The 25,963-nt window shown below is 35.1% G+C and overlaps 1 protein-coding gene across 1 annotated transcript in view; it reads right to left on the bottom strand.

The window, feature by feature from the left end:
• LOC145985143 (2-oxoadipate dehydrogenase complex component E1) overlaps window positions 1-25,963 on the bottom strand; it is a 66,671-nt gene that overhangs the window by 17,857 nt on the left and 22,851 nt on the right. Inside the window, exons 6-13 of the mRNA XM_083118806.1 lie at window positions 25,045-25,118; window positions 20,415-20,528; window positions 18,519-18,740; window positions 17,200-17,357; window positions 16,144-16,279; window positions 13,675-13,806; window positions 11,276-11,396; window positions 1,918-2,057 (exon numbers count right to left, since the gene is read on the bottom strand). Of these exons, the coding sequence (XP_082974932.1) occupies window positions 1,918-2,057; window positions 11,276-11,396; window positions 13,675-13,806; window positions 16,144-16,279; window positions 17,200-17,357; window positions 18,519-18,740; window positions 20,415-20,528; window positions 25,045-25,118 (1,097 nt within the window). The remainder of the gene's footprint in view (window positions 1-1,917; window positions 2,058-11,275; window positions 11,397-13,674; window positions 13,807-16,143; window positions 16,280-17,199; window positions 17,358-18,518; window positions 18,741-20,414; window positions 20,529-25,044; window positions 25,119-25,963) is intronic.

Genomic DNA, 25,963 nt, shown 5'->3' with positions numbered 1-25,963 from the left:
GATACATGCTGTAATTTCAGCCAAGGGTGGGTCAACTTCCTATGAATATCAGGGTATTCATATTTTATGTCCAACACCTGCATGTCGAGCATAATTGCAGTGATCAACTGCTCATTTCTAATAGCCAATTACCTTGTGTATGGGATCGAATGAACAAATGAATAATGAGAAGAGAGAGAATTAAACATTCACACATAAATAGTCAGTGTCAGATTGTGGCCTTCAGTCTGAAGATCCTCAACGTTAGTACTCTGCTCCTAATAATACCTTCAAGCAATCCTTGGACCTCCGAGAGCTTTAGACCATGCTTTCCTACTAAGCATATGTGAAACCGTATCAATCCCTAAGATTGTATGTTTATTTTATTAAGTCTCTCTGAACGCTTCATGTTGACCAGGGCATTCACTTGTTGTTTTCTCAGCTGTCTCAAGCCTCTTAGGCATGTTTACAATGCATTGTGTTGTGCCATGCAAACCTCCTGAGCATTCAGGAAACAGGTAACACTTCTGGGTTTGGTGTCAGCGGTTTGCATGGTAGCAATTATGATATTAAACACGATTCGGCGATTCGGCATCGAGGAAGAGCTCGATGGCCAGGGAATATAGAGGTGAGACAAGCTGGGAAGAGACTGGACTTTGGGAATTGAGTTGGTAGAGAGAGGAGGTCAGCAAGGCAGGAGGTCGATAGTGGAAGCACGCTTTGGTCAGCATTAGAGAGAAGCTTACAGAGGACTTTGCTATTTTGATTCAGCTCAGAAACTTCAGTTAGACAGGTAATTATCCTACACCCAGCCATGATACAGGTTCAACGGTTCACAAAATCCAACGAGTTACCATTGTCTTTTCAGTAGTTTAATTCCTTTGTGTAATTTGTACCTTTCGCATGCCAAGCAATAACTCGTCATGCTAATGACGAGTGGTCTCATCAAGAGGATGAATGATGAGTAGTTTACTAAATGTTGACTTCAAAATTTCTTCCAAACCACTTCCTTGAATTAAAGAGCCGATGCTACCTACAAAGGACATCAATATGTGCATCATTCTTTGCCTACGTTGTTCCACCATTGAGGATTTAACCATTTATTTTTCATTATAATTTTATACAGCTACATATTAGGAGAGAAATGAATGAAGTTCATACCATGCTTTTAAATAATATGTTCTATGTTACATGCAGTTATAAAAACTGTCTCTCTATTTGAAGGAGATGCATCTATGAGCCGACCGAACATATGTCATCGTGAGGAGCCTCGCCGATAGCATAGTGGTTCGATCCCACTTTAAACTATATATCCAGTCCCGATTAGACTATCTGTGCATAAAAGCAGACTTATGTCACGTTGAATGACTACTAGAAACATTACCTTCTTGTGCTGCCAATCTACTCACATAACCTGACTAGTTAATCATTCACTGGTATTTGTTTCCAATATTACAGAAATTAACCACATCCTGTGTTTTTAAACACGACTTATGAAATTTTCAGCTCTGGATGACTGTAACATCAGTGTTCTTGCCATCGAAAGTGGTTGGATAGTTCTGCACTTCCGATTACTACTACTTTCAGTTCTGAGATCTATAATCTTCAGACACTGTGTTACCATGGCACATAAATATTTTAAATTACTTCAATATTTTGTGAAATATTTATGATTTTCCTAACGATATTTTAATAACAAAAAGGATGCCAGGGTGGCATCATTACGTTTCTAAGTTAGTAAATAATGTTTATCAAATAAAAGCAAAAAAAACAACAAAAAAAAACTAATGTCAGACTCTAGTGACTGCCCAAAAATGCCTAATGATGATAGAAACTACTTGTCATTCATCACCTTGAGTAACTCATCGTGATCACACTCATTTTTAAGCCTGTGAAACTAAAGTTTCATTTTGGCTTGAATGCCCTCATACTACATACCTCTAGAAATCCTTTTTGCTCTGGTATCACATCATTTAATGGAATGTAGAGTTCATTTGTTTTCTGGTCCACAAGCATGGCATGTCTCTGGGAAAATGTTCCCCTGCCAATATCTTGTCCACTTATTCGAACATTATAACCTGAAAAATTAATAAGATCATATTTAATTAGAAGCAGAATATATAAAAATTGTGTATGTAGATTAAACTGTTATAATTATATACCGTGCGTCCATTTCGATCTGCAGCCGAGAGATCGGGAGAAGCGTGGCGGGCGGCACTGACGGAGATGCCGACATTTGCGGCCTGAAATGCCCGCTTATTTTTATGGACATATGCAGACATTTATATAAATACTGCAAAACGAGCACTAACCTGTGTAATAAGAGTATGGTTTTAATTTTAGTAGCTTAGTGACTGTATGTGCCGATGATTTTGACACGCCCACCTCTTGTGAAACACGGCGTAGAGGTTTGTTTGGAGAACGTTCTAACGCTGCACCAATTTCATCGAGTTTTGCTTCGGTTAGAATCCGTCGTTTTTGCTTAGGTGTTTTAAAATTTAACGATACAGTTTCTCGTAATTTAAGGACAAGATGTCTAACCGTATCTCTGTGTGGAGTTGAAACGCATAGGAATTTCTGTACAAATTACCTACACACGTCTCGACACGAGTTTGTTTTCACGTAGGTACGTGTCATACATAAAAAAATCTTTGTTCTAACGTGAATCTTCCGGCTGGCATTCCAATCGTCTCACTGACACATCACACATACACACTACAATAACACAAACAAGTAACTGCAAGTAACCAAGAATAACACTCTTGCGCACAGTACGAAATTAACACGCTCTTGGTTTACATTGCTCGCCACTATATTTACAACTCTGTCTTCATCTAGTCGCGAAGGAACAAAAAACTCGAGCTCGAAGATTTCGGATTGCAAGGAAGCTCACGAACACTATTGACTTTTAACGGTTTCTTCTACAGCGTAATCTTGATACAGTGTTGCACATTCAAAACCTCCAAACGATCCCCATCGGCACAAAACTCTTTCAAGGATATAAACTTAAGCAGGACGTTACTAGTCAAAACTATGATTAAAATGTTTTATTATCTGTGGCTCTTAACATCGTTTCTAAAGCGTATTTTTTTGTGCATATAAGAGCAGAACTTGGATGAATTACAGAAGAACTTTTGCGTGTTATAACACAGGTTAGTGATCGTTTTGCAATATTTATATAAATGTCTGCATATGCCTATAAAAATAAGCGGGCATTACAGGCCGCAAATGTCGGCATCTCCGTCAGCGCCGCCCGCCACGCTTCTCCCGATCTCTCGGCTGCAGATCGAAATGAACGCACGGTACTTATAAATCATACGTGAAACTCATTCTATTTGAGGAGTGTAAGGGGGGTGAATCTTTATCAAGAAACCCAAATGTCAACTTCTGTTCCACGTAGCACACCCTGGACTGCATTTTGCAGACTAGTGAGGCTCTGGCGTCTGGACTCACAGCCAATATAATCCTCTGTGGGGGTTGTGTTGTGTATTGTCCTTGCGTGTTTGAGATTGTCCTCTCATCAATTCCATCATATCACCATTCATTCTCATCTTCATGATTAGCCAAAAGTGGCAGAAATGCAAAGTAAAATTGAACCCTCTCAGTATGATGCTGCTTTCCCTTCCCAATTCTTCTTGTGAGGTTGAGTACACACACACATAACCTACCCCTATATACACATAATGTGATGCATCACTAACATTCTGGGAAAGAAGTTTGGATTCAGATTAAATATCTTTGTGAAAAACCAAGGTACTATAGTCTCTGTTGTCATAACCAATTGAGAAGTGATACTTGCTCAAATATTACTGGGCAGGATATCAGTTCATGGAGATGGTGGTGGTGGTGGTGGTGGTGGTATGGTAGGGAGGGGGGGTGCCAGAATTCCTCCCATAAGGTAGCCATAAAGCCTGTAAACAATGACAGTATTGCTTCTCGATTACAGTTGAGCTATATCTCTGACAAAAGATGACTGAGTGAAGAAATTTCATCTTTGTGGACAAGAGGGATGGACATCATCTTTGTCATGTGGAGAAATTTGTGATGTATCCTGTGAAAGTCCAGGATCTGGATTATCTCCAAGATAACCACTGCAATGGCTGTTCTCGAATCTCACACTTTTTAAGAGACCATAAGGAAACATGTTGAAACAATTGAAGTGGGTCGAGACTAGTGGCAGACATGAAGGCATGGAAATGTGCTTTCATTGATTGATTAATTGATTTGCTTTATTTTACTTCACTTTTTGTGCCACTTTTGGCTAATTTGCGAAGATGGGGATGAGTGATGATGTGATGAAATTGATGAATGGACACTCACAAACATCCATCTCTATGCCAGGATTCGAACCCGAGACCCCTGGTGTCGTAGCACGATATGCTAACCACTCCGCCACGGGTGCCGCTAAGGAAATATGCTGTTCGATAGTTCTTCCAATGGTTCAACATTTTATGACCACCCTGTAAATCCAAGTATACGTAGCATCAAAGAGACATTTTCATCCCTATTTTATTCCCCCATAAATAATTACATTTCCATCAGACTTTGACATGTAAACTTACTTATGATACAAGTATCACAGCATGCTTTCAAATGTCATCTAACAATTGATGACAAGCATCCAACTACTGTGAAAATGAGTGTGTTCCACTTATGTATAAAAAATAACCTAATAATATTTTAAGTATTTGTTATTGCTGTCTAAAAACCAATTAATATGTAATAAATTTAATGGAAAAAAATCATAGGACAATTCCTGAAAAATGAGCATTTCAGTACAGCAGGCAGTAGAGCAAATGATACATTCATTTCCACATTTGTGGGTGGAAATGAATGTATAATTTCAACGTTATTTCAAGGTTTATCTGTGGCGATTGTTGTTGTTATTCTTTTTGTGTACAAACAGCAATGAATGATATCTTCCCCTAATATTCTCTCCCCTTCCTAAAAGCAAAAGTTTATTTGCTCACTGGCAATTTCAAAATAACAAACAATGCTAAGTGCTGTCTTGCTTAATTACAAGGCTCAATCAATATATAACTGGAAATATGTTGTAACAAATATTTATTACAAGCACCAAAAGAACAACAGTACTATGTTTCAACATAGTCGCCCCCTAGTTCAATGCACCTACGCAAGCCCTTGATAAGGGCACTGATTCCACAGGAAAAAAATTCTTTTGGACGCGTGCGTTAGCACTCATGCACCGCTAACTGGACTTCGTCGTTGTTCTGGAACCTCGATCCACTTAGTTAATCTTTCAGTGGGCCAAAGGTGTGGAAATCGGAAGGTGAGAGATCGGGCAAATATGGAGGGTGTGGTAAGCACTCAAACTTTAGGTACTCGATGGTAGACAATATGACACTGGCAGTGTGTGATCTCGCATTGTCATAGAGCAAAAGCACACCAGTGAACACCAGAGCACGTCGTCTCTGCAGAATGGCTGGTTTCAATTTATCATGCAAAAGGTTGGAGTAGGTGGTACTGTTTACATTATGACCTCTGGGCAGGTAATGTTCAAGAATTGGCCCCTTGTGGTCCCAAAACAAAGTTAACATGACCTTTCCGGCACTCCGTTGAGCACGTACTTTCTTCGGTCTGGGAGATGAAGAATTTCTATCAGTTTCATGCCTTCACTAAACAAAAATCTCACAACACTTAGCTGCTCCAGCTTGGAGCACTCCTGTAAGGGTGCTGCCATCTTGTGTAATGTTTGCCAGCATCCCGTGCACGAGGCGGGCGTGCCAGCTCCAGCTATGAATAGCTTACAGATGTCTTCACAAAATAACAAACATATAACAATCACGGTCGGATTTTAGATTTTTTTATACTACTTTTAAGGGGGTTCTAAAGCCATGCTAAAGCATAGACCCGAATTTCTAAGGGTAACCGTACAACTAATATAGATTCGGTAAGGAAGAAATTTTCCGATATAAAAGATTGTTTTATTTACTAGAACATGTGAACCTTATAATTTTGTTACGATTGAAGGGATTTAAGCAAATAACAGAAAATATAAGGTCTCCGTCATGTTCAAACTGCTGCGTACAGATGGCGCTGAAGTGGTAGTTTTGTTAATACCGGTGCATTTTCTTTCTTTTATGACTAGTATGGAAGATTTCGTGGTGAAACAAAGATCACATGTTCTTCCGGCAAGCATCTGAAATACTATGTGAAAAAATGAAAACATTTCGTACCTTCAGAGAGTAGTGCCTATCATTAAAACTTTTGAAGTGGCGTTTCGTCGCAATATACTCCGTGGTGCAGATTTAGCATACACTGTTGCCAATATTTCATTCCGTGTTGTCTAACGATATGATCAATGCAAGTGCAAGTTCTTGAAAGAATGAAAATCAAACCTAGCTACCAGAGGATATCGAATTCCGTACAGATACGAGAACAAGGGAACAAATATTCCACGGAGGATGTTAAAAATCTGAACAAGCTCGAAAGTAAGTCTTAATATTTAATTGCTTGTTGCTTAATATTATCCATCAAAAGCAAAATGTTTGAAATATAGGCAAAATGTATAATTTATTTACATGTTGAAGAAATATCTTCTGATGTAATATCGGTGAGAATATCGCTTGACACTGCATGACTTTTTTAACTTCCAAACGAAGTTGATAATTCTTTGTAAATGTAAAATCAGAATAGAATGTTATATTTTACGTTAGGCATAATCCTAATAACTACAGTTTTGAGATCATTACTATAGCATAAAATATACGTAGCTTAATATAGATTATATCTGATATCATTAAATCAATATTGCATAAAATGCTCTATTTTCATTCCTGTAAGTTAATTTCCAAACCTACGAAACTCGTGCTATTCACATGTACAACATCGGAATGTTTATTACAAATCAGTAGTTTGTTCAAATGTTTTTTACTATTCCCTTGTACGTGGTTGAAACGAGTACTTGCTGACCTATTTTCTACAAGAGTTTGTCTCTTTTTATTTTTGAAGCAGCTCGCAAATATTCAGATGTATTAAGTAGGTCAGGCTAAGTTAGGTTTGATTCGAATAGATGTAATGTGAGATCCCTGAATGTTGCAAGTTTCGGACACAGTTCTGTTATCTTCCTTTACAGAAACACGTCAGAAAACCGGTTTTGTAAACTGTATGAAGCTCTTCTGTTTTCTTGTCCTTTTATAATTTAGGACGGCTCATAATGAGAGTGCATTTCATCCAATAACTTGATGCTGTATATATTTAAAATGTAAAAGTACACCCTAACAGTTATGAGACTAAAATCTTACCGTCTATCGAACACAAGTCTGTATGTTTACTGAGAATTTCAAAATGAGTACCGGTATAGATAAATGTTCCCATACTTGCAAGTACAAGGGCAATAATTTAATTGTGGATGACACAGAGCTTCATACAAATCATAATTTGTCCTGATTATGCTACGTATATTTGGTTCAATATCAGATTGGATTTCAGTAGCCGTTTGTACTAAATCGTTTACTTCAAATAGGCTACTAGTGAGTTTGAAGCTTGACTAGTTTTTCTCTCAGACCTATGACTGATTGATTTTTGATGGATGCCTATTATTAACATTCCATGCAGATAAAAGTTTTTTTTAAGCTTTTTTGCTTCTTGGCTGGTCTACTATAATAATTCAAATAAAAATATAGTAGGAACTGAATTTCCATTTCATAATGTATTTCTGTTATTTTACCTCCAACTTCTGATCCTTGGAACAATGATGATGAATAATGATTTGATAAAATGGATGATTGGAACAAATATAATGATTAAATACATACACGAAACCAGGATTCGAACCTGGAGGAACCTCACTCCATACAGCGTTGCAATTATCACTCTACTATGAAAATATTTCTAACAATTATTTTGCCCATTTTTCTGTTTTAGGTTCATCATATTTAACATTCATTATAAAGTTAGATCATTGAAGTGAGCTCATATCGTGAACCAAACTGGACGATATCGTTAAGCATTATAGTGCCAATTGGATCCATTATTTTCAAATCCATTTACTCAACATCTGTAAGTTACATTATTAACTCAACTTGTCTAAGGTTGTAACAATGTAATATCAATATTTTTTAAACATGTTTTGTAAGTTCATTGTCTCATATACGATGTTAAAACTATTTTTATTTGTTCTTTTTGCAGATGAGCATTTGAGAAACTAATCGAAGTGTCTTCTACCCATAGTAAAGAGCACTATTGAAATTTGTACAAAAGGACAATAGGGTTGACCGACAATGGCAGTTGGTGTATAAGCTTCTACGGAATATACTGTAAATCAACAAAGTGGACTGTTTGAACTTTACATGGAAGAGTACATACATTTTTGCTTGCTAGCGTAGACACTTGATTGAATGGTGATGATTTACTAGAAATCAAGAGTCCAAAATATGCTCAAGAAATTATGTTTCAAGCCTTAATAATATCTGATAGCAAGTGGTCATCAATTGTAAATTGTATATTAGTGGAAACAGGAGAGAAAAAACAGTGCCAGGGGTGTGACTTACTTGCCTTGTCTGTCCAGCATTGGTACGCATTCATTGATATTCTTGCAAGTTTAAATTTTTAGAGGTATTTTCAAAAATTCTAAGGAAATAAATTTCTTCCTGAATACGATGATGATTTGCATATATGAAGCATATCTCTCAGACAGTGGCGGCAATTAGGGGGAGGGTCAGATGGCCCCCACTTTTACCCCAATACTATACAAAACCTCATCTACCAATGGAAATTAAAGTGTCCTTGCCCTCTCCCAGTTTTGGAATCCAATCGCCAACACTGCTCTCAGAGAACGCAATAATGTTTTGCAGGGTACGATAAAGAAAAATAATAAATATGCATTGAAACAACAACGTAAATATGATTTTATATATCCCGAAAATCTAGTTTTAGTAGTCCCTGTAAACAATTATTTTGTAAGCTATTGAACTTCTATTCTAATGGTATTTATTACTGTATTGTATCTTCCCTCGAAATACGTTTTTTAAATCTTTATACAAAGAAAGGCTAATTGGGACTGGGCCTAGAGTTTAAAATGGGATCAAAACCACTATATACATTCACCGGGAATAAAAATGGGACACCTATATTTTGAAATACCTGCGTCCCTGCAATGCGTTATGAGTGTTGCCTAACTCAACGGCAGTGACAGAACTTGCCATTGAAAATTTGCTATTACAATTCACTCATCGCCGTAGATTTAGACAACACACAAGATGCATTGCAGAGAAGGGAGACTTTCAGGATCTAGTTGTCCCATTTTTATTTGACGATCACTGTACACTCACCGTCTATCGAACCTGGGACTCCTGTATTACAAGGCGATTACGTTACCACTTTGCCAAGGGGGAGGCTCAACTTCCCTCGCAATTCATACTAATATGTTGCTTAACTCGATGATATATCAGCAGTGTTTGAATAGTTACTCTTTAAAAGTAACTCCGAGTTAATCACTTGAGAAAGTAATTCGCATATAATTACTGTTATTACTGTTCTTTAGAAAGTACTTGACATAGTTATTATTACAATTACTTTACTCTAGATTTGTTTCATCTCGTAAGACGTTGTTCGGATCATGAGTTGCAGCACGATGTCCTTTTCACCACCGATGACCACTAAAAATTTATATAGAAATTATAACTTATTCCTTACATTTCATGTACAAACATTGAGGCAATAAAATTCACAGTAAACGTCTGTTACAAAGCAATGACGATTAACATTTCATTTCATTTTGTTGAGAAAACCAAATATTTTTTAGAATTTTTGTTGAACTATAAAATTACTGTCCATGAGGATTGTTGGAGATTATGTATGTAGTCTTATATGGTAAGTGTTCTAATACAAATAAACTTGGGATACATCCTGGTTCTTGACGAAAAAAGATACAAAATTGTCCTCATGGTCTCGAGATTTTAATAATCATCAATAGATTATTGATTGATTTGCTTTATTTTACTTCGCTTTTTGTGTCACTTTTGGCTAGTTTACGATGATGGAGATGAGTGGAAATGATGAAATTGATGAATGGACACTCACGAACATCCATGCCCAGGCCAGGATTCGAACCCGGGACACCTGGCGTCGTAGCGCGATGTGCTAACCACTCCGCCATGGGGGCCGGCTTTAATAATCGTCAATTTACCCATTCTTTGATGAAAACATTTGGTTTAAGTTAATATTTCTTTCCATGCAGTAGAGTAATTGTACAACTTACTAGTTTGGTGGAAAAATAACTGAGTTACAATTACTAATTTCATAACGTAAGTAGTTTACAGTTACCGTTACTTGAAAATGTTACTGATATTCCAAAGATTCTACATCAGCTGCAGAACTGAAAACCAGAATAGACCAAATCCGTAAAGAACTATGAAACAGGACATTGTGTGGTGACATGACATGCAAATAAATTAGATGCGCTACAAAACTGTATTTAATATTGAACTATTATAAAAATAACAAATATGTCTTCTATTGTGTATCCAGGATTCTTCTGACATTTTTCTTTCAAAATCGCGATATTAAAACTCAGTAAACATAAGGGTGCAGAATTACATGTTTATTCTCTTGAAGGATAAAAGATTGAGGATCGTTAGAGAGCGCTAATATTTATAAATATTTACAAGATGTTCACTGAAATTCTGCAAATTTATGAAGAAAATCTGCTAACGTCACCGATAAAAGATATAAATATGTTCAAGTACTGTCATATAAAGTGAATTCTACAGTCAATGCAGCATTCGCTTCAAACGTAATTGCAAAATGTTTTCAATTATTTCAATTACTCTTCTTACTTTATGCATTTCGTGTTTGAATTAACTACAGCTATCTTTGTATGTTCTATTCTGCTTTCGAAATATTAAAAGAAATACATAATACAATACAAGGGATTTTATATTACTATTACGACTATTACTATCTTGCATTGCTCATAAATTTTTGTATTTTTTGTTTCAATAAGAACATACAACTAAAATCTCATGATAAACAATTACGTTGCTCCACATCTACTTAGATTTTTCAATAAAATCTGCTAACCAACGTGACGTAATATCCTATCAAGGAGTACCCTAATCGACCAACCTGTATGTATCTACCTTGATTACGCGAGGATCTGGCAACATGGCCCTCGGTTGCCATGGCAAACGGTGCTGCCATCTGTTATCGAAAAATTACCACAAAATTGCCTTTAGTACGGCCTTAAGGTTATTTATTGAATGCACCTTGTAATAATAAAATACTGGCACATACAGTCAGTTGTGTATTTAAGCACACACGAAAAACAAATTACCTTGATATAGGAGTGATCCTATTGCCAAAGACTCTGCAGTTGACCAATCTATTTTTGAACCATCAGCTAGTTTATTTAATCTTGCATTTACATGTATTTTCTGAAGATGTGGATGAATATTCTGTAAAACACAAAAATAAAACAAACTAAAATGCACAAACAAAAATACTGTCTCATTTTTAAATTTTGATATTGAAATAGTAAATAGTAGGGATGGGACCGATTAATCGGTACTCTATCGGTATCGGCTAATATAGGCATATCGATGTATCGGTATATTGGCAAAATTACCGATTTTTTTACTGATCCGATATATCAAAAAATATCTGATAATGTAGTGCAAAATTCTGCCATTTTGTGGTATTTTTTATGGATAATGGATAAAGCTTTCAGGTTCTTCAAGGACCATTTCTCATTTTATATCCGATCTGTAGAATATCGGTTAACGGTATTGGCAAATTTTATATCGGTACTTTATCGGTATCGGCCAAAATTTCATATCGGCCCATCCCTAGTAAATAGCGATGGAGCAGATGCATAATAATTCTATCGGTATCAGCTGATACCGATAGATCAGTTTATCTGTAAAATGATCAACAATTTTATCGATCTGATATTTCTATAAATATCCTGTAACTAAAACTTTTGACCATTTGTTATAATTTTTAAGATTAATAAGGTATAATTCATATACCCAAGTATTGTGAAGTAAATGTCCAAATACAAGCAAGTTATTTTTTCTAAGAAATCTATCAGTTGTCAGACTCCATACATTAAAGGAGGCAAACACATCATTCGGGGTACTTCCTGAAACATTTGCATTGGTAGAATATTTGTTACTGGTATTGATATATTTTATATCTACATTTTATCAGGAGTGCCAAAAATTTAATCTAGGTGCTTTCCTAACTTTAAGTAAAACTCTGATGTAGTTTTAATGGTATGGTTGTGTATTTATATTTATAAATATCCTGAACAACTTGAAATATAAGCACAGTCACGGACACATCTGGGTTGCAGCGATCCCAATGACTTCCAATAATAGGCCAGCCAGACACCTGATCTGACACTAGTTATGATGCAATGCAACACGACGAGTCACGATGCGATGTAACACAAGTCACAATGCAATGCAATGCAACAAAATGATACACAAAGTGACACGATGAGGCAAAATCAGTCTTGTTGTGTTCTTCATACAAGAATGAGAGGGAAAAAGAGGTGTTGATTATCAGCTGCAACCACGGAACTAGACTTGCATTGGAGAGAAGGGGAGGGGCAATGCACCCTTGAAGCAGATTGGCCTGTGCTAAATAAACCTGCTTTTGTTCTTTGCATTGCATTGGGCAAGTTGTATCTTCCTAAAGCAGATCGGAAACTGATATCTTTCAAGCTGTCAGACAAGTCACTGGCACCACACTTCCCAGCCTGTTGCAAACATTACAAACAAGCTAAAGAGAAGGAGAGGGAGTCAAGAGTGGCTTGCAGGTGGGGAAAAGTTCCTCTGTGTCTTATTACTAGAGCCCGGATTAGTATGTAATTACATATTCTATTACTTTCTACATACATACCTTGAACAGGAAAATGTCAATCACAGATAAATGAATTATTGAACACTGTGACATATTTTTAGCATGTAAATGGTATCACACGGCTGCAATGAACGTGTCATTTCTTGAAAACTATACACTTTATTTCAGTTCTGTGTTCATTAGTTTATGTCTAGAGGTATAATATACTCGAATTACAAAACAATACATCGATTGTTACTATTATTAACAAGCACCGTTTGAAAAAGCCCTTTTTACCTTTTGTTACTATGGGAAAAATTGAAGATAAAAGGCTGTAACAATATATATTATAAATGTAAGAATGAGTAAAAAGCAACATTTTAAGTAACATCCCACAATGAAGGGTCCAGGGGGGTAAAGGCCCAATGGCTTAATTTCAGTTTTATTTTTAAAAGTTGCAGCACAAGCATTACATATCCTCATAGAGTGGTCTTTGTCGTGCTTCCCTCCAAATTTGGTAAAAAGTACTTACATGTAATTCTTGTCCCCAAATGTTTATGCTTCTATCCCACTCAGCCCTAGTTTCAACCAATTTGCTGACACATTTTTAATGTTTTAAAATAGTAGGAAAACTAGCGAGGAAGGTTCTGAAAATATGATTTGATTAAAATGTCAAAATTTTGGGACAAAACCATATGTAAGTACCTTCATTAATTTTCTTATTGCAATACAGTGTGGCAAAAGTGTATTTTATGGTTAATTTCAGCAATTTTTATTATTCTAGTTACCTTATGGATAAATCCAAGAACATTTAAGGCAACTGTGAGATGAATGTGGTATATTATCTGACTATGATCAAGGTACTGTATGCACGGTTCACATACTTACGAAGTTCTGAGGGTATTCCACAGATTTTCTTCCAATGTATGTGAGCAGCTGGTTATCAAGGCCTGTGTCCCAAAGAGTTAGTGCTGCTGGAGCCTGCACGAAACCTGTCCATTGTTTCTTCAAGTGTTGTGCCTATGTCATAAAAATAAATTAAGAGAATGAATTTTGGTAACATTTTAGAAACATTAAAAATAGAGAAAAAAAATCAAGTTTGGAAGATATGTAATAGAAACACAGCACATGGCTTCATCTGACAAAGTGAAATTGATTGTCAGTGCTAATTGTAACTTAGAAAGAAATGTTAATAATAATAATCATAATAATAATAAAAATTTTAAAAAATTGGAAACCTTTACTTCATGTGGGTGCAAACAGTCTTTACCTTTTACCCTGCTTTCTGACTGAAAGGTCCACAGATCTGTTACATCACTGCTCCTTGATTGTGCCTTGTTTCCAATAGATGTGCACATTTGTGTAGACAAAATCTGAAAGCTCGTTTTCATTCATTTTAAACATTCCCTTCACACCTACTTACTTGTGATGCTAAGCTTTTTTTATATGTGTACTAAATATTTATTGACCTTTAGAATGTATACATTCATAACTTTATCATACATTTCATTGGATCACTACATTTTCACTACATCTCATTACAAAGCTTTTCCTTCTGAATTTAATTGGTATACAAGATACACTAGTTCATGGAATGAATCATGATACAATACGTAATTAGAACATGAAACAGACAATAGTGCAGAACATATTGAGTGAGTATAAAATAATACTTCTTGAAACACATATACATATCTAAAGGGGGGAAACCTCCCGAAGTAGCCTGCCTCCACCCGCATACTTTAGAGGGTATGCTCTTAATTTCCTGGTACCTTTAAATAAACCAGGACGTCGGTTTCCTGAATTTAAACGGTTCCCCCACCTTTTTATCCTACTTCTTCTCGTCTTTATTTTCATACATAAAATACAAGTACAAAAAAATAAAATAAAATACATGGAGATTCTATACATAGCTACATTTAATAATTTTTAGTTTGTATTATTTTAATAGACCGTTCTGGTGACCGGAACAAGTCTTAAAGATTTCTTGTAAATTTACTGTGCATTTGTTTGATTGGTAATTAATTAAACTTGTTAATAGTAGTTATGGATTAGTTTATGTTAGTTTATTGGTTAGTTTTAGTTATCGTATAGATAGTACTATAGGAAAAGCTATGTACAGGAGGGACAAACATTCTGGTATCCAGAACTGTTTTAAGCTTGAGGGGAGAGTATGATGGGGTGAGAGTTTAGATTGGGGTGAATGATTGCTTGGATTAGTCTGCACGGACGCAAGTTCCCTGTCTGGTTTCCAGATCAGGCTTTATTGTAGTGTGTGGGGAGAATTTGCTATTTGGAAGGAAGTTAAATGCACTAAAATACTGGGCTAGTTCATTAATTTAGTGGATGTCGATTCCTAATATACACTTACTGTAAGAGGTTTTGTAGTTTCTTATTTATCTCGCCGTTGTTGCATTTATGTGTTGAGGACACACGCCCGATAAGATACCGGCGTCAGCACTCCGTGTCAACTTGGTTATGCGACATGAAGCTGACTCTGCATTCCACGCGAGCGACAGTGGCCGTTCGAGATTCAATGTCCGTGCAGACTGAGGCTGCTATGAGATCTCAGAATGAAATCACAGCCGCACAATTTAACGTGAATCAGTAATACAGGGTACTAAGTTTTGATAGCATGCTAATTATGCGGAAACTGTAATTGTTAGATATGTAATAGATAAATAAATATGACATAAAATACGCAAATAATTATATGTAGACTTGATAATAATAATAATAAAAAAATTAAAAAAGGGAAAAGATAGACAAACTTTTATATTAGAATATATTAATTAATAATAAGTATATAAATGTATGTTCATGGTTTTTACTACACTTACATTGTTAAAAAATTAATTTTAATTTAATTTGTTTGTTCGAAATTTCCTTTTATATTAAGTCTCTTTGGTGCCTACTGGATTCCAGCAGATTCCAAGTCTAGCAATTTTCAAGTTAAATTTCAAAGAGTTTATGGTCCCTCATCTTGGATGTATTATTAAAGAAACTTTAGTCACGATTTAATGTGGGGTTCTGATATTACGTTTAAAGTTTTTTTTTCGTTATTAATTGTATTATTGTATTATTATTGTAATTATTGTATTATTTTATCCCTAGAGATGGTTTTTAGGTCATTTTCATCTTCGACGACTTCTCTCCGGGCAACCTTCATGGCTCTCTCTAGGCTGATTGGACAGGTGTAACCCTCTCCTGGCGGCGGCTCCTCGTCTCCCAGTGGACACTCTGAAGTTTCTCCTTCGGGATGAATCTTCCGGTGCAGACTCCTCTTCTTCCTCTGGTATCTTATATGTGTACTACACAGTCCTTACATTCACGGGCAACAACACAAATTTTACGTACCTTGGGAACATAGGTTTCGGCTTCTTTTAAGTGCTGATTGAGCCATGCAGAATGACTTGATTTAATTTCATTGACTTCTTCCTGTGTGACAATATTCTTTGATAGAAGCTCTTCAGCATATGTATCAGGAACACTCCTAGGGGAAAAAACAATACATCATAGAAGAGCAAATTAAAACATTTCTACATAAACTCAGCAGACCTAGTTTTCAGAGCAAAGCCCTAAATATGATCACATATAATGCAAAGTTTACATGAAACACATTGCTTTTTTAAAAAAAAAAAATATTCCATGACGATGGTTTACCCCATATTCTTGCTCTACTACAATTAGGGACTTGCATGAAAACAGTTTCTGATGGCAACCTGAAGTGTGATCTTACTCAATGCTAGATTCCCTTTAAGTTATTTGAAAGCCTGTGAAAGAATTTAAAAGCACATTTGGTCATGAAATAATGTGAAATTATGTATATACAAAATGTGAAATAAAGAATTGAATATGTGCTTTGTAGAGTATTTGCTGATAGAAGAGAGTCATTCCATTGTCACATGTGGGACAGACAGACTACATTTTTGACATTAAGGCTCAGCTGGGCCTTTGGCTGGCACCAGGGCAGCTGCTTTCAAATTTTCCTCTCCTTTTGAAAAACCGTTATGATATTCCAAAATCTGAATAATTACATCTGCTTAGAATTCCTTCTAGAGCATTCATGTGAATCTTCGTGTGTTTTGCTTTCATTGTTGTCTAGACATTCTCAATAGTCTTGTGGCTACGTAAGTCTATTAAACTATTGGTAATATTGAAAACATGGTACTGCTACTTTAGCGATTCAAACAAGTTGGACTGCCATGTGACATACAAATTAAAATACTAGTTTTAAAACACTATGAAGGTATAATGCTACGTATCATTGACTGAAAAGTGTGCTAAAAATGAAATGTGAATTTTGAGAAAAATAAAAGCACAAAAAAAATCAATGTTCCTAGTTGTACAGAATTTGAATTATTCTTGTGTAAAGTGTATGTGCATTAATTAAATAACAGTGATGATTCTTACTTTCTTGTATTGATGATGCTGTATACTGCTGGATTGGTGAATGTAGGATCATCTAGCTCATTATGTCCCCATTTTCTAAAGCAATTTAAATCCACAAACACATCCTTGCGGAATGTTCTTTGGTAATCAAAAGCTATTTTGGTTGCTTTTACTACCTCCTGTAAAAATATTTTAAAATATATATTACAGAAAATCAGCAATATCTGTTCACAATGTTGAATACTTATGAAAAATAACACTTTGTATATTTCATAACCCAAAAATGATTAAAATTAATTTGTTATACAAATATACAATACCACTGTAACTTGAAAAAAATCCAATCGATTAGCATATCTGTGGTGGCTCATTACCACCATTCACAAAAATCTGTTTGCTTTTGACTTAGTCTATCGATTAACAATATAAATTATGAAATGAATACATGTAAACAAATTACTAACTTTATCTGCAAGACTTACTTTTAATGGTTCTAAAAGCAACAAGTTTACAAGTGGATGGTGACAGAAGTCACTGAAATTAATACGACCATTAAATGTAAGTCTCGTGGATAAAGTTAGTAATTTGCTTATGTGTATTTATTATATTACCACATCATCTTTTATTCCCAAAACATGAAAAATAAATTGTGAATTTTGAAAAGTATGGCAGGTTTATACATAGTGGATGCATAAATTTATGACACTTTTAGGCTGGTTCACTAGACATCACTTCTGTTGCAAATATAATTTCTTTTATGTTGAGGGGAATAAACAACGCGGTTGATAATAAAAGACGTAAGCGAGTTTGTAGTAACTTGCTTACGTCTTATATAATTTCTTTATTTTACTTTCTTTAACATCAAAGACAGAATCAAATGACAATATACTGGTGTCTACTTTCAGCTCTACTACAGGGTGGTGAACAAAATGTCATACCATTTGTTTTATGTGTAACTGAAAAATTGTTCAGAAGACTGATACAGAATTAATCACCACAGTAAATCAGCCAGAATTCTCACTATATTTTTTCATGTAGTACACATTTTAATTTTTTTCCCTTTTAATTGTAATATTGTGTATATGTCATATGTTATCACAAACTGCTGTATTAGGCATGTATGCTGTTTTTCAGCAGTAAAATCAAATAAATCAAATCAAATAAAATGTTCATTAGTGTTTCCAGACTATGGTGATTAATCCTATACCAATTCTGTACCAGTCTTCTGAGGAATATTTGAATTATACATAAATTGTATGGTGTTTCATGCAACACTCTGTATTTATCAAATTCTAATTCAGAAAAAAATATATCGATATTTTGATATGTGTTCCTCTTACCTCAGGAAAGTCACCATTCACATGAATCACAGGCACAGAAATCATTTTGGCTAGGTCTGAGCAGTATCTGGAAGAACGTCCTCTGTCGGCTGGTGTGGTGAATCCCAATTGGTTATTGACAATGAGGTGAACCGATCCACCTACTTCGAAATGAGGAACTGATGACATGGCCAACATTTCTTGATTCACACCCTGGCCGATGAAAGCTGCATCACCATGCACCTGCAAAAACACTGTACGGTAAACTATCACAGCATGAAAGAATAAAGGGAGAGGGGGGAAGAGAGAGGAGAGAGCGAGCAAAAAACACTTGTGACTTCAGTGACATTAAGAACTAGCACTTTGATGTTACCCATATGCTTTTACCAAACTCCATGATGCCACACCCCCCTGGGGACCAGTTTTCTGGCATGATACTGCTTGAAAGTAGTTCCCAAATTGTCCTCAAGATGCTGGATCAACACACAAAGTTTGGGGATGAAACCTGACACCATTTGAACCAAAGTCAGTTACTAAACAATGTTTTACTGGGAGTGAAAAGTATGATCAAATCTGCTCAGGAGATTGTTTAATATTTTAACACACTTTAACTCAGTTTTCAGTGCATTATTCGATATAAATCATGGCTCAACCACCATACCAAGACAACCTCTGGCCTTCTGGAATGGCCATTATAAATTTACATGGAAATCTGTTGTGGAAGTTATGACATGGCCAGTGGTTAGTTCAGTAGCTCAGCAGAAGAACACTGGCATGGACTACTAAAGATCCAAGCTGAGTCATGATAACTTTTAAATAAGTTATGCTATGTTTGACGTAAGTTAATTCATATAGGTGATTCAGTTGAGTTTCTTTTTACTTAGGAATATATCCTGTAGCAAAACATGGTGTTGCAAATACAGTGTGATCTCGATTTTACATTTTTCAGGACACAAAGATGAAAAAAACTTGAAATGTGGGAAAATTTTAACATATTTTGCTATGTTAGAACCATGAAGATTGAATGTATAATGGAGGAAAAATGAAAAATCCTGGAGCACAAAATCGAGGTTCAACTGTATGTGAAAACTCCATATTCACAGCATGTAAAACAACCACATTAAATATTTGTTACCCAGGATTTTGAACAGGGGTGCCAACTCAAAGTTACACTAAGTCATAAATTCACAAAAAAAGCTCATAAATTATCCCTTCCACGTACCATGACATTAATGCATGTCAGCAGTGCATCCTTGCCAATTTTTTTAATCTGTTATTTACCAATTTCAATAATAAATCCACCACAAATAACAACAAATATTATTGTAACAACAACAACAGGACAAAGCATTGGGTGGGCTCAGGGCACCAATAATTTTGAACATTTTTATAAAACTTCCTGACTTTTCTATGGTTCTTAGTCGCAGGTTGATTCCCGTGAATTTTCTGTCACAGGCTGATTTACCTGATTTCTCCATGACTTTTCAGTCTAATTTCCCTGGCTGTTTGAGATTTCCTAGATCAGTGAGAACCCTGGGAGATTACAATATCAATATAAGGTTTTAGAAAGGCACTCAGTTACTATGTTTTGACAAGAGACCAAGACTTCTATTGACTGCGGAGATACAGGCACCACAGCCTCATTAATCTCCAAAACTGCAGTTTCTGGGAAGAGACAGTAACATTTGAATACTTTATACATCTTGGCCCTGAAATGCAAACACATACAACAACACTTCTTGTGTTTAAAAAAAACTGTCAAATTTTACACCATGGGAATCTAACTCAATGTCATTTCTGTTTCCAACTGGCAATGTAACAGCTTGCTACATTATGTCTCACTAGGTTATTAGCAATTACTCCTTGAAAAGCTTAACAAATTTCCACCAATATGGCCTACACTAAATTTCTATTCACCTGTAGGTTCAACACTTTATCACTCCATTTTGCTGATGGGTCAGTGGAATAATCTCCATCTTTCAACGACTGCTGTCTACCTCTCGTCTTCCCCATGGACACAGGATTAACTACCTGGAAAAGCAACGGAGCACAGTTACATTGAAAATTTAATGAAACAACATTTCTAGAACATGTACCTTTAAGATGCCTGTGACAAGTCATCTCAATAAAGAATGAATGAAGTAAAATTATCCAAGTCAACAGTCATAACATGTGTAGAGTGGAACCCCGATTTTACGTTCCCGGATTTTATGATTTCCCGCATTATACATTCAATCTTGATAGTCCCAACATAGAAAAATGTTGTAAAATTTTCCTCAATTTTACATTTTCCTGCATCTTAAGTTTTTTCACCCTGGTTTCCCGAAAAACGTAAAATCAAGGTTCCACTGTATTAAACTAGTTGTCCAAATTCTTGGATCAACCTCGATCCTTCTCTACAACTGGAAATATTATCATCGAGACATGGAGAAGAGTTAAACCAGGGATAAAATCAACTTAAAATTTGTTAAAAAATAACTGATCAAAAACCATGTTGATAGAATGGCTTGCAATTATCTGCACCTATGAAGTAGATCAGGATTTTTATATTAGTAACAATTTGTAACACAATTTTAACACTATTTCAACTTTTTATTATGTTATGCTGGTAACCTTACTAGCCCTGAAGATGGTTCGAGGTTGATCCGAAAGTTTGGATAGCAAAAAGAAAGTGACCACCATCTTGGTTAATTTTACAATGCTGATGACTCATGGCATGAAATATCAGCTTTAGGAAAGAAAGAATGTTAAGAATTCAAATTTTGATTCTAGACATATTCTGTAGATGGGACATTTTTCATTTTGTTCCCTCTAGTTCCAAATTCCAGATTCCCACACATTTCGTAGCTGACTTTCCCAGGTATATTGAGTTAACTTTCCAGACCATTCTATAATGCTTTAACATACTAATAAGTGTTCAATCTTCAACTTTGGATGCTGGTCACAAATGAATCAAGTTTATTCACCATTGTTCAAAATAATAGTAATAATAATAATAATAACAACAACAATAATAATAATAACAATTATTTACAAAAAACCTGTGATACATAAGCATGGAAAATGCCAATGGTAACAAGTGGAGAATAGTGTTGTGAATTTCAAAATAATTTGTTACAATTTTCCAGGTTTTTTTTCATACAACATTCCGTCTCTCTTTTAGTTCCTAAGTTCATTTCCCTCACTTTGCTGGAATCCAGGATTTCCAGATCCACGAGAATCCTGAAACTTCCTAAACAGACCACTTCAGTTCTCCTTCTTGTAACATCAACAACAAAATTAGTTCAAGGGTGATCTACACTACAATTCATCTTCATAAAAGCTTCAACTCTGTACAGTCAAGATTATATTACAAATCATATCATGCTGTTAAACACATTGCATATTAACCTTGCATTCTTCATACACAGACATGCCACAATGTATATTTTTTTACAACCTGAGAAATGTTCATTATTAAATTTAATGTGCAAAACCTTATTTTGTTATATATTTCTCCGATTATCTTTTGCAAAAGAATGTAATTGAATTCATGAAAGAGAAAAAACTATTGTGTATAAATGACTGTAACTGTGATATTATAATATATGATGACTTGAAACTAGGTACACAAAAAATAAAAGGAGATGCAAAAAATGTTTCAAACAAAAAAAAGTTACATATAACCTCTACAGACTAAACAAGACAAGCCCACAAAACAAACACACCTCCCCAATGACATAGTAGTAACATTGTCTGTTGCCTTGTAATCAGGGACCACATGTTTAACACTCAATGGAAGAACATAGTGGTTCGGATTATCCTTTAAACTGTAGGTCCAGTCCCAATTAGCCTTCCTGTGCATAAAGCGTACTTAAAAAAAAACCTAACATGACCAGAAGCTACAATCAGTAAAAATGGTAAATAAACCATGCACAATCCTTCATTTTTACACAGAAAAATACAAACACAAAAGGAAGACAGGGTTATGTCACAAAGGAAATCTGCATAAAATGGTAAAGACAAACAAAATTCCCACCATCAACATAATCAAGAATGTTTTTAACATATTGCAAATTTAAGTATTTCAGTTGTAGAAGACATTTCACATATGCTCAGGAATCGTACAATACTAATAAAATTGTAATAGTGCTCATTTAATGGCTATAAATTCTGGGAAACTAGATAAATTCCAGAATTCAGAAAAATCTGCAATTCCTAATATTCCATAATTTGAGAGAGATTGGGAAGTGTAAGTACAAGTTCACTTAGCAAAATACAATCATCAAAAAGTATAGAATTCCATGTAGTTTCTTAAAAAAAAACAAAAAAAAACCCAGATAATACAAATGGCACCTGATATCAGATACAGTTTTTCATATTAAATTGAATAATTCTCTCTATTAAAATAAATTCAGATTTCTGAAACTTTTGTAAATTTCAATTTCCCAGATTTCTAACTTTGGAATTTTTCCCATTTTTAAGATTCTTTATCCAAATTACAGAATTTTTTGATTTCCAGAAATTTTTGGAATCTCAACTGGAAATCAAACCTAGGCCTGACATTTTGGTGTTATAATAGTGAATAAAATTTCATGTTTTCCATAAAAAATTACATTAATACACGATATTAATATCTCCATTTTATCAGATGATGGCACAAAATTTCTCTCTCCTCTCTCGGGCACATGCTTATATGTAAACAAAACTAGAAGATCTGATATAGAAAGCAAAGAAAATAGATCTTGTGATCTACTCGAGGAAGACTAATATGCTGAGGATCAACACCATCAAGTTGAGTATTGGTGAAGAGATTATCGAAGATGTGGTCCACAAGATGTTTTACAGGGGATTTGAAAAGCAAGGCGTGAGGCTCTAGTGAGAAAAATAGTAAAATATTTAAGAAGTAATGCTAAGTCTGGGTTGTTATCTGGGTCCAAAACATGGAAAGTAACAAAAAAAAAAAAAAAGAAGAAAATCAAATCTAGATTGTAGACCCTTATTATGCTTGGGGGAGCTTTCGGACAAAATTGACAAGCAACAAGTGTCGTTACAATGACAAGCAACACAGGCACCTTCAGTCTACACTCACTGTGCATGTGCAACAAACAGACCAAGGCAGGGTGAAGTCTTACTTGCCATACTTGAACATACACTGGCCAGAAATTGTTAAAATCCAAGAACTTTAGAAAAAGGGCAGGAGACCAAAATCAAGGTGTCCATACAGTTAAAAGTGGTGTAAATGGAAATTGATAAAACCTACAATGAGAAAGAGAAATGAAGCTATTGAGAGATGCATTAGACCAGAATCCATGGGGAGGAAGGCAAAGAGAGAGACCTAGACAGACATGGTGAAAATCTGTTCACCCTGAAGCACTGAAAGATTGAGAGATGGAACGAAATAAAAGGAATAATTATCTGTGGACTGGATGGTGGTGTTTCGTTAAGGTTCTATGTTCCCCAAGGCATAACAAGAACTATGTCAAGTGGATAATTCAATTAGCACATTCAAAACATAACTCTCAGTATACGTGAGATTTGGGAAAGTGTTGTAATGGTAAGTAAACTATGAATTTTGTATTTTTACATGTTGGGGTTATAAAAGAAATTAAAGCATGTACTGAAATGGAAATATCACAGCCAGCATACCATTTAGGACACTTTTATGGAAATTAATTATTCTGTTATTATGCACTGTACAGACCTCAAATTTTGTATACAGATACAAACTACTACAGTTATTAATATAACTTACAAGATCTGTATGTTACTTTCTTCAAGCATCAATGTTGTCATCCCAAAAATATTCAAAAATCTCTAAGAAAAATTTATGTTCATTATCTCTATTTTTTCCAAATATTCAGTGAATAATATCACTTTCTATCAATCTCTTTTTCACATTCAGACCCAGTATCATTCACAATCCCCTCCAGACAACGCTTAATATCATCCTGGGAGAGTACCTGCTGAGAACAACTTGAAGCAGCTTTGACAGCCACTGTGTCCAAATGAGAAAATGCACAGCCCACAATGCCACATGGACAAGCACAGAAAAACAAAGAAACAGCATTTAAGCTGGCAAGTTATGAATTGAAAAACCAAATGTTTCCAGGAAAACAATCGACGGATGATGACATTTCAATAAGCACTCAAAATGTAAGAATGTATATTTACATTATCTGTGATCTGTGCACAATAGACGAAAACTTTATATGTTCTCCATGCCGAAAGGGTTAAGTTTCTGAACTTATATCTGAATTAATATTGCTCAGAATTTGCTACTACAGTATTGTCACACATACTAATTGACTTAAATAACCAGTTACCTTATTAAACTAAATGCAATTAAAAAAAAGCAACATAAGCATGTCAGGCTAAATTGTAACCAGATATCCACACAGATGATTCACAGAATAGTATACAAAAGCTATTCCTTCTCTATCAAGCAAGAATTTTATAGGTGTTAGTTAGTCCTGACTATACCACAGAAGCCATTTTAGAATGTTATTTTGTATGCAGCATTATTTCTTTCCCCTTCTGCCTACAGACACTATAATGTATGCATTACCTCTAAGTGTGAGGGATTTGGCAGCATAGTTAGGTGTAGAATATTTCCATTGAAGTCCAAGTCAACGGATGAAGCTACAGAAAATGAAAGTGATAAATGTACAAACTAACAAACATAACGATCCTGTCCTTTCAAATGCTACATTGTGCATATGTTATCTGCAAATCAAAATTACTGTTAATGCAAGCACAGGATTTAATAGAAATTATTTAGCAAAATATCAACAGAATTAAAACTAAAATTAAGATCTAACACACAGTTTTCCATACAAATGGACTAATATGATTATGTTTTGCCAGAACTGATAAAATACAGATATACACTTTATTGATATATCTTAAAATTTATAATTACTCTGATGAATTGTTACAATTCTCAAGCATCAGTATCAATGAGAATCAGTAACAATATTGGCAATGGTACGGGTTCAAGGTGGTATCGTCTTGGTTCTAGTCTTGAGTGTTAGAAGGATGGGAAAAAGTGAAACAAAACAGAAGTGAAAGAAATTTGAACCTCTCCACCTCCCTGAATCTTTCGAAGTATACCACACACTCCATTTTGAAACATGATGTACAATAAGAATAGGCATTTTCTTTGAAAAATGAAAAATTTAATGTCAATGTACATAGTAGCCTTGTTAATGTTAAGTATTATGTGAAGTACTGCAGAAAGTGCATAGCAGAGGGTATTTCAGTGATGAACATTTAAGTTAGTGGGTTAATACAAATAATACAACAGACAAAACTTCTGGTTTGAAACCTGTTACAAAACCAAGTTTGGAAATGTTTAGAGATCTAGTTAGTAGTATTAGTTATTTGCCAAATGAATAATTTCCCAGCTGAGGAAAAAATACATGTCTAGAGCAACGAAAGAAACTATGCCAAAGTTTCAATGTGTATGGTGGACCCAGTAGGAACAC

Source organism: Lepisma saccharinum, chromosome 3 (genome assembly GCF_977018435.1).
Source record: "Lepisma saccharinum chromosome 3, izLepSacc3.1, whole genome shotgun sequence".
In the NCBI taxonomy this organism is placed as follows: domain Eukaryota; kingdom Metazoa; phylum Arthropoda; class Insecta; order Zygentoma; family Lepismatidae; genus Lepisma; species Lepisma saccharinum.
This window is presented reverse-complemented; position numbering and strand designations above follow the sequence as displayed.